This window comes from Carya illinoinensis, chromosome 7 (assembly GCF_018687715.1).
Source record: "Carya illinoinensis cultivar Pawnee chromosome 7, C.illinoinensisPawnee_v1, whole genome shotgun sequence".
Lineage (NCBI taxonomy): Eukaryota > Viridiplantae > Streptophyta > Magnoliopsida > Fagales > Juglandaceae > Carya > Carya illinoinensis.
Window position 1 is genome coordinate 5,926,517 of NC_056758.1, and position 9,572 is coordinate 5,936,088.

At 33.4% G+C, this 9,572-nt stretch overlaps 1 protein-coding gene across 3 annotated transcripts; it reads left to right on the forward strand.

Moving 5' to 3' along the window:
* Positions 1 to 648: 648 nt before the first annotated feature.
* Positions 649 to 7,416, forward strand: LOC122315084 (rhamnogalacturonate lyase-like). Of its 3 annotated transcripts, none has more exons than XM_043130835.1 (17): positions 649 to 793; positions 1,044 to 1,168; positions 2,357 to 2,417; positions 3,218 to 3,339; positions 3,536 to 3,589; positions 3,724 to 3,846; positions 3,934 to 4,053; positions 4,171 to 4,306; positions 4,625 to 4,795; positions 5,082 to 5,237; positions 5,354 to 5,460; positions 5,582 to 5,675; positions 5,772 to 5,913; positions 6,050 to 6,203; positions 6,305 to 6,421; positions 6,663 to 6,789; positions 6,985 to 7,416. In XM_043130835.1, exons 2-17 carry the CDS (start codon positions 1,053 to 1,055, stop codon positions 7,222 to 7,224), a joined length of 2,040 nt encoding a protein of 679 aa, XP_042986769.1. In that variant the 5' UTR covers positions 649 to 793; positions 1,044 to 1,052; the 3' UTR covers positions 7,225 to 7,416. The 3 variants fall into 3 exon arrangements, with proteins under 3 accessions (XP_042986769.1, XP_042986768.1, XP_042986770.1); XM_043130834.1 differs by having other exon boundaries at positions 712 to 847; positions 1,042 to 1,168; XM_043130836.1 differs by having other exon boundaries at positions 725 to 758.
* The last annotated feature ends 2,156 nt before the right edge of the window (positions 7,417 to 9,572 follow it).

Genomic DNA, 9,572 nt, shown 5'->3' on the forward strand with positions numbered 1-9,572 from the left:
TACGTTTATCAAATTTGGACTAAAAAGCCCAGTACTAGTGCCTTATGACCTGATGAGTTTGCTAGCTTGATGAGTTTTTAAAACGCCATTTTTGTTGTTCTGTTTTGGGGGACGACTTAGAAACATCATTCGTGCTCTTGAAACGAAAATCGCCCACCAATTTTCTTGGTCCAGGTTTGATCATGTTCCAAGCTATTTATCTAACCTACTACGTACGCACGCACGACCATCTCTGGAAATTTGTCAAATTCTGGTTTAACGGCCTAACCCAAACATTTTTCAACGCAGATTTCAATACCGAACCCTTCCCTGTAACAAATTCCATTTGATTTGTCATATCATTGAGTCAGCAGTCTCCCTGCGTACGAGCTAGCACTCTGTGAACACGTTATTTATAGTTAGGCCAAGATTCATGTCTCTTTGTAGTTCCAAACCCAGCTACACGTTGGAATGCGTACGCGTATGTTATATAATGTTGTTTCAAATAGAACTGGTTCTCCACCAGCCCTCGTGAGAAACGTTGAAATTTTAGGTTAGCATTTGATCCTTTAGTTGAATATGCATGATATATAAAAAAAATATTAGTAAAAAGAAAAAAGTCAATAAGAGGGTACGCGTCGTGACATATATTAAATTAATAAAAATTTAAAAAGTTAAAAAAAAGAGGCTACAGACATTCATTTTGAGCAAGTATTTAAAGGCCATTTACCTTCGTATTATACACATCTCACATCTGCACGGTTTTCGAAACTCTTAAGGTTCCAGACAGCAACGATTATCAACGTTATTTGTTGTACGTTTTAGTACTTGGCATTTGTTGCAGGAAAATCTCTGTTGCAGCTTGCATAGCTATTATATATATATATATATATATATATTGGATTTCTCTTTTCTTTTCTTCGTCTGGAGGAAGAGATTTTCTTTTATATACGCTATTTCTGAACTTCCAAACAACATGATTAATGCTCGAATTCTTTAGCAACGACATCCACGTCATGAGGTGTTTATAGTGTTTCTTGTTTTAATGAAATTTATATTCTCAGGTCCATATAATGGAGAATGCAAAGTACTTGAGAAGGCAATGGGGTTCGCTCGTTGGGTTCTTAGGAGTGATTTTGCTGGTTTACTTCTTGCTCACCACCGATTGTTCTGAGAAGGCCCCCCTGAGGTTGTTCCTCATTATCTTTATATATATATATATATATATATCAGTAAACTATATATTGTTACTTTTATATGTTGGGGGAGCGGGGGGAAAGAAAGAGGACGTAGGTAAATGTTCGGAACAAGATAATTAGTTTGCGAGGTGCTAAATGTTCGGAACAAGATTTTATAAAGATAAAACTCACAAAATGATGGAACAATAAGTCATATCTTATATTTACATTTTTAGAAAATGTCTTTATAGATAAAACACTTATATATATATATATATATATATTTCGTATCAACCTCAATATTATAGTACGTAGGTACTCCATTTGCATCTTCTTTCATCAATAATATTAATTTAAATAATTAATTTATGAAACTACTTAAAACGCGTTACATTAATGATCAGTAGAGAAAGTTAAGATAAAAATAGCATTACTCCAAATGAAATAGTGCTAATAATCCACCAAGTCTCGGGTGGGTGAAATGGAACTTAATTACGTACGTAGTACGTGGAGTAGTTTGTATATTTTTACATATAACTTTAAATTTTACGTACGAAGTGTTTTTCACGCATATATGTTGCCATAAAAACCTCTTTTTAATTTCAAAGATGCTTGGAAGAGGATATTTTTCCACATGCATAACTTTGTCATCCTCTCTAGCTTACAGTCAGATTCACACAATGATATTCTTGTCATCCACGTACTCATGAGAACAAAATGCACACAAGCTAGACTGACATTCGTTAAATTTAGCACCATTCACATGGTCAGTCTTTCATGCAACGAATGTCACCCGGCCCTTTGAAATATTTCTAGAAAAAAGCTGTTTGCGTGCCCTATTTTTCTATTGTCCCTACAAGATAGAAGTTCTTCATTTTCCTTGAGGTTTCCAGCTTCCCGATCTGCCACGCACCCAGCCCGCAATTCATGGCAAAACTTACTGGGGAAAAGTATGAGAAGAAAAGTATCACAGTTCCTTCATCAAATAATGAACAACTTCTCACTTTGTTTCGGCCCCCTCCTTTTCTCCATGACTCTCTCTCTCTCTCTCTCTCTCTCTCTCTCTCTCTCTCTCTCTCTCTCTCTCTCGACAATAATGCATGATAATTGAGTTATTTTAACCTTAATTACTTTAAGTTTTACAAAAGGTACAAAAGATGTTTCTTGGATAATTTGTTTTATATGTATATATAACGCAGGAGGGTTCTAGCGAACGTCAACGGCCGTGAACTGAAGCTGGACACCCACGATCGTCTACAGGTAATTATAAACCGTAAATCCACTTGCTCTCGAGTTTTTCTTTTTTTTTTTTTTTTTTGCTACATAATATTTTATCATCACAAAAGGCTAAAACATTACTTGATCACCAAATTTTTCTAGTTAATTATCATAAGTACCAATGAGCTCTCAATTCTTTGCTCAAGTCTGGACACAAAAATTTATTGCAAATTAGTAATGAGCAGTGCTGCATCAGCAAGAGCTCGGTCGCGAGAAGCGAATATATTTTTATTCAGTTTTTTATATTCTTAAATATTTTTTAAAAACTAAAAAAATTCACAACAACACTCTAAAAAACACTTCCTTAATCACTAAATAAAAAATAAAAAAAGAAGAGGCTTTTGGGATGCAAATTCGGGACCTATTGTCTGTTAGCATATTGTCTCTACGTAGACTTCGCAAGTCTTGAATGAGTTTCGCTAGTTACAATCTGGTAGATGAACACATCACCTATTGCGTGGGTACTCCATTATAAATCTGAAAAAAAGTTCAAGATACCAATAGTTTTTTATATTTGTCGAAGGCTTAGACTCACTTTTGAGTCACAAACGACCATTGAGTTTTCAAATATTTCAACTAGAAATACAAAAGGTTTGAATTAATATAAGAAGTTATTGATCATATAACCTACCGTGTGAACTCTTTCAAGAGTGTGAAAGCAGGACAAATGATGCACATGATGTGCTATATGGAAGAAATTTAACTAAACCAGGCATTCATATAATTCGATCCAACAACCTTTTCTCTTTTTTATTTTTCTTATTCTCAAAATGCACTGGCAGGTGGTGGTGGATAATGGACTGGTGCAAGTCACTTTGTCAAGACCAGCAGGTGATGTTGTGGGAATCAAGTACAATGGTATCGATAATTTACTTGAGGGTCGTAATGAAAGAGATAATCGAGGGTACGTGCGTTCGTGCAATAATATTATTATTCACTTGCCTTATTAAACTGATCATCACTTTGGGAGTCGTTTGTCTAAATACTTAGACCCTATAGGTTCTGGGTTTTACCACGTTACGTTATTCAATACACGTACAATATTGTTCGACAAAAAAACACGATACATGATGTCTTAATTGTCTTATGTACGTCTCCAGGTATTGGGATGTTGTTTGGAATGAGCCAGATGGCCACGACGGTCTCGTTGGGAGGTAGTACGTTTGTTAAATTCTCCCTTCAAATCATTGATTCCTGCATGCATGGACTTGTACTATTCTTGCTAGGTTGAAAGAAATGCATGCAGGTCCCACCTCTCCAAAACTAAAAAATTTGTAATGATTTGCAGAATAGCAGGAACGCAGTTTACCATTATAAAAGAGAACAAAGACCAAATAGAGCTTTCCTTTACTCAGAGATGGAACCTTTCTCTCCGTGGAAAACAAATCGTTCCCTTAAATGTAGAGAGAAGGTACGTACGTGGTGGTAGTTATTATGTATTTATTTATAATATTAGTGCAGGCTAGGGTACTCATCAGACATAAGTTTCAATTTGTAGGTACATCTTTCAACGTGGCATCTCGGGATATTATTCGTATGCAATATTTGAGCGCCTTAAAGGTTGGCCGGAGGTGTCTTTTGGTCAAATAAGAGCCGTTTACAAGCTTCGAGAGGACAAGTAAATGAAAAGAAATGTTCATTTTCCAAGAGAAACTAAATGAAATATTAAAAAGTCAATAAATAAAAGCTAGGTCTAGTATGGTATTAATATATGGTATTTGAAATAAATGGTCAGATTTCGCTACATGGCTCTATCGGATGACAAGCAGAGGATCATGCCAACACAGGAAGATCGGGAAAAAGGACAGGCCCTCGCCTACCCAGAGGCTGTTCGTTTGATTGATCCATCAAATCCAGAACTTAAGGGAGAGGTACCCTAAAATCTCATGATTTCTTCTTCGTATTTGTATTTCAAAGTTGTTATTTTTTGTTTTATCTTTTTGTTTGACCATATGCATGTGTCAATTTCAAATAAGTCAGTCAATTAAATGATCATCGTCCGGTCCATTAATCTTTCAAGTCATGGTATTAATTTCTAGGTTTCTCGAATTTTCTCTTCTTCTTTTTTTTTTTTCTTTGCCTTTTTCTTTTTAACAATAAAAAATAAAACAGAAAAATTAACAATAAATAAATAAAATAGAAAAATGGCTAAATTCTCTCTCTGATGGGTATGGCTTGCGGTTACGCAGGTGGATGACAAGTATCAGTACTCGTCGGAAGGTAAAGATAATAAGGTTCAGGGGTGGATATCCGCTGACCCACCCGTTGGGTTCTGGATCATTACACCCAGCAATGAGTTCCGTTCGGCAGGGCCCATGAAGCAAGAGCTCACCTCCCATGTGGGCCCTACTGTTCTCTCCGTAAGTCTAGATTAATATCAATTATTCCCATGATCATCCACATCCTTAAAACTCTGATCAAATCCGGGTGAACTTATAAATTATGTTTTATAAAGATCAGAAAATAATTAAAAAAGAACTTCTCTGCAACATCATATAATATTTGCAGAATAAAAATGACAAAATATTTTCAGAATTTCAAAGACATCATTCAGCAATTCTCAAAGGTTTTATTAATATATTCAAGTATTATAGAATTATGGTAATATACAATCATTAATACTGTGATTTGAATGCCTATGTCCAGATGTTCATGAGTACCCATTATGCGGGAGAGGAACTAAACATGAAATTTGAAGATGGAGAGCCATGGAAAAAAGTTTTTGGTCCTATATTTGTGTACCTCAACTCGGTTTCCACAAAGAAGGATCTCCAAAAACTTTGGGCAGACGCTGAAGACCAGGTATATACAATATAATTAAGCTAATTAATTAATTAAGGTACTGTTGTCTTCCTACAAAGTAGTACTTGAGCTAATTACTACTGTATATTTAAAGCCTACTTAATTTTTATGATCAGATGTTGCGTGAAGTCGAGAGCTGGCCATACAACTTCATTCAATCAGAAGATTTCCCCACGGCCGGTCAACGTGGAACTGTCATCGGTCAATTGGTAGTCCGTGACCGGTATATACATAGTTTTTTACAAGAATATATGATTTTCTCCACATGATATGCATGTTAATATCGAATGACACTCAATGCAAAAGCATCTTATTTTCACTTAATTTTCATGGTATTTTATTAGCTACATGAATGAGAAATCACTAGATTGGGCGGAATCCGCTTATGTGGGTTTGGCTGCTCCTGGAGAGGCGGGATCATGGCAAAGAGAAACCAAGGTAAATTTCTCGTATGCATGATTTTTCCCTTAAAGTTGATGAATTAGGGTGTTCAGATCACACCATTAAGCTATACAATTTTGTGTATTTTTCTAGGGTTATCAGTTCTGGACCCAGGCTGACAAGGAGGGACGTTTTCAAATAAAAAATGTTCGACCCGGGGACTATAATTTGTATGCATGGGTCCCTGGTGTTGTTGGGGATTACAAAAATAACACCAAGATTACAATTAAACCAGGTAACATATGATTCACAAAAGCATATATCAATATTGCTAGTTGATAGTAGAGCAATTACAACATGAAAAACATGCAATGCATGTACTCTGATTAGCTTATCGATATAGCTAACTTGATTGACATCTAAAAATGCAGGGTCAGAAGTCAAATTGGGTCTAATTGTATATAGGCCACCGAGAAATGGTCCAACTCTGTGGAAAATTGGCATTCCTGACCGCACTGCCGCTGAGTTCTATGTACCAGACCCAAAGCCAACACTCACAAACAAATTATATAATAACTCAGAAAAGTTAGTCTTATGACCAATAGTTACACATATATATAGATCAAAGCCGCTTCAATCTAAATAAAATATTATTACTGACTTTTCAATAAATTAATTGGCTACAGGTTCAGGCAATATGGCTTATGGGATAGGTATGGAGATCTATATCAGGATCAAGATCTTATCTACACTATCAATGTTAGCGATTATCGGAAAGACTGGTTCTATGCTCAAGTTACTAGGTATTTGTAATAAGTAATACTAGATAAAGTTATAGATTATATAAGCATCGTGTACTCTCTTTGAAAAAAAGTGAGATCCACTATTTGAATATTAGTTTTTTTATGTGGATATCATATTTACTCACTTTTTTTAAAATGAGTGTGGGAGACTTGCACCTACAATTTGTTCAATTTTTTTTTTCTCCATTATTTTACTATGTTGTAATGCATGCATGGTTGAATTAATACCATTACATTGCAGGAGTACGAATAAACGAGTATATGAAGGAACAACATGGCAAATCAAATTTAAACTAGAAAGTGTGAATAAGAATGGAAATTACACACTCCAATTGGCCTTGGCATCTGCTAATTTTGCTGAATTGCAGGTATGGCAAACCACCATTATTTCATTTCTTTTATACTTCCTTCTCTCTTATTGTGGAGGTACCTAAACAATATTAATTCAGAATGTTTATTTTCCATAGAAAATATAATTACTTCTTAAGCACAATCATTTGGTACCCACTATATTGTTCTTTGTCGATATTTTGCTTATGGAATTCTCATGATTGCGTTTTAAGGTTCGGTTCAATGACCTAAGTGCACAACCTGCTCACTTTTCAACGGGACTTATAGGAAAAGACAATGCCATCGCCAGGCACGGAATCCATGGGTTATATCGGTTTTACAGCATAAAAGCATCAGGAAATCTATTCCAAGAAGGAAATAATACGATCTATCTCACACAATCCAGGGATGGAAGTGTTTTTCAAGGAGTCATGTATGACTATCTTCGTCTTGAAGGGCCTCCTCAATGGTGATCATGCATGCACAAGTTTATTTTAAGTTTAATTTCCTCTATTAGAAATAAGAAATAACATACACATACATAGCAATATAGCATCATTTATTGTTGTAGATAGACAAAGAAATTATTTGTTGCATTGCAAGGCCAAGAATGAGGCTTGCTTTGTGTGTCCAGAATTACAATAAAATTTGTGCTTATTGTACTATCCCCACCTATCACTTTAGAGATGTCTTCTTCTATAATTTATATATTTCCAACACTTTATTTTTTTTCAATTTCGTAACAATATATATATATATATATATATATATTTATATAATGAATCTTGTAGTAGTAAATCCCTACTCAGAAAGTCAAATTATATTTATAATGAGGTTATTTTGGATAATTGATTTGGTGATTTGTTCATGAGTAGGAATAATGCTACTAACCTCAAGTGCATGGATTTTTTTGTTTTCTACATCTTCACCCCAAATCATACGAATTAACTTGCAAAAATTAAAGTCAATAGTGATCTAGGTTATTCTTTTTCATATATGCAATTCCAAAAAATAAAGTGTACATCATATGGTTAATTTGTAAAACATTCCAATTTCTATTGTTATATTAAAAGAAAAACTTCTAAAATGAAGGGGGTGTACTGAATGTTCTAGTACAATATTTAAGAAGGCTTGATGTTATAATTCGGTAGTACACTATTTTTGACTTGACTAAAAAGCAACCGAGAAGATTCTCAATTCGTATTTATAAGAAAAAATAAATCAAATATTTTTGTTAATCTTAGATTACTATAACAAAAAAAAAAAAACATTTTTTTTTTAAAAATTAAAGTGTCAATTTTGTCTAAAAATAGTTTTTTTTCTCATGATAATTCGTTGACAACTTAGAGGTGCAAAAATATTCTCTTTTTTTTTTTTTGGAGACAAAACAATTTCTTTCCTAAATATTTTTTTTAAGGGAAAATCTTCTATTTGAACCAAACGTAATCATTCAAACAAGAAAATGCAAAGTAGTTTGTTCAAATTATCTATGTTATGCTCAAATGATTTAGTTTATGTATCAATCCATATTTTGTCGTTTGAATGATATTACTATATCCTTCAAGTAAAAGAATTGATGTTGAGAATTCTTCTATATATTGCACTGTTTCAAACATTATGCTAGTTGGTTCAAACACTCATATGGGTATTATTTCCATTCAAACAGTAAATCGTTTCAAATAATAATATAGAATATTTGTTTAAACACTTATTAATGATGCATTCGAATGGAGTTGTATGATAGATTTAGAAAATAAGTATAAGATCTTTGCCAATTACCAATAGAGGAGATGGAGAATGGATGAGATCAGAAATAAAAAAGGCAAATGAGGGTTTCTTTCCTAAAGAAGCTTTTCCAAAAAGAGAGGAGAAAAGGTAGGCAAGAGTTTAAAATTTTAGATGGAATGAAAAGGAAAGAAGGGGAAGCTTTTCTCTCTATTTATTTTTTTAAAAAAAAATAATTAATGGGGCTTGTTTGGCTTTTTGTCTAGGAGCTAAAAAACACTTTTGGTATCTTAAATGCTCATTTATACAAAAAAACGAGAGTACATATAATAAAAAAGCTTTAAAAGTATAGTTCAGCAGAAGAACTAAAGGATGCAAATTTTAACCCTATCTCAAAAACGACGCAACATCGTTTCCTTTATTTTTTTCATTCAGTTCAAAATAAAACGGTGTCGTTTCATTTGAAATGACATTATTTTTTATCAGAAATATAAAAATATATATTATATCAGCCGATTCGGTGATTTGAACATGGACTGAACCGGTCAATGTCAGTTTTAGCTATCTTCTACCACCGATTGACTGGTTCTCCACCAATTTCTGACTCCAGCATCCCGTCTTTATTGTTGACAGTTGATCTAGCCTGTTCATATTCACCCCTACTTTTAAACAAGTTACTTTTGTTTGCAAACAAATTAAAAAATTATTTTTTAAGATAGAAATGACAATTATTTAAATTTTTAAAGATTATGACCATATTTTTAAAAGTTTGACTGTTGTAATTATCTGAAAGTTGTATGAATATTTTTGTCTATTGACAATCTTTTTAAAATTTGAATTACGTTCCGCATTGATAAGGATTGAAATTGTAGAAAAAAAAATTATTAATTTTTTGTTTAATCCCTATTCATCGAAGAGGATACTATTGAGAGATATGTTGAGTTGTGCTTACTTGATTGGAGCATTGATAAAATATTTACTGTAATTGTTGATAATGCAAGTTTAAGTGATACTGCAATTTCATATTTGAAATAGTTTTTGACAAAGAATGTGTTGGGAGGTAAGTATATGCACATGAAATATTGTGCTCATATCT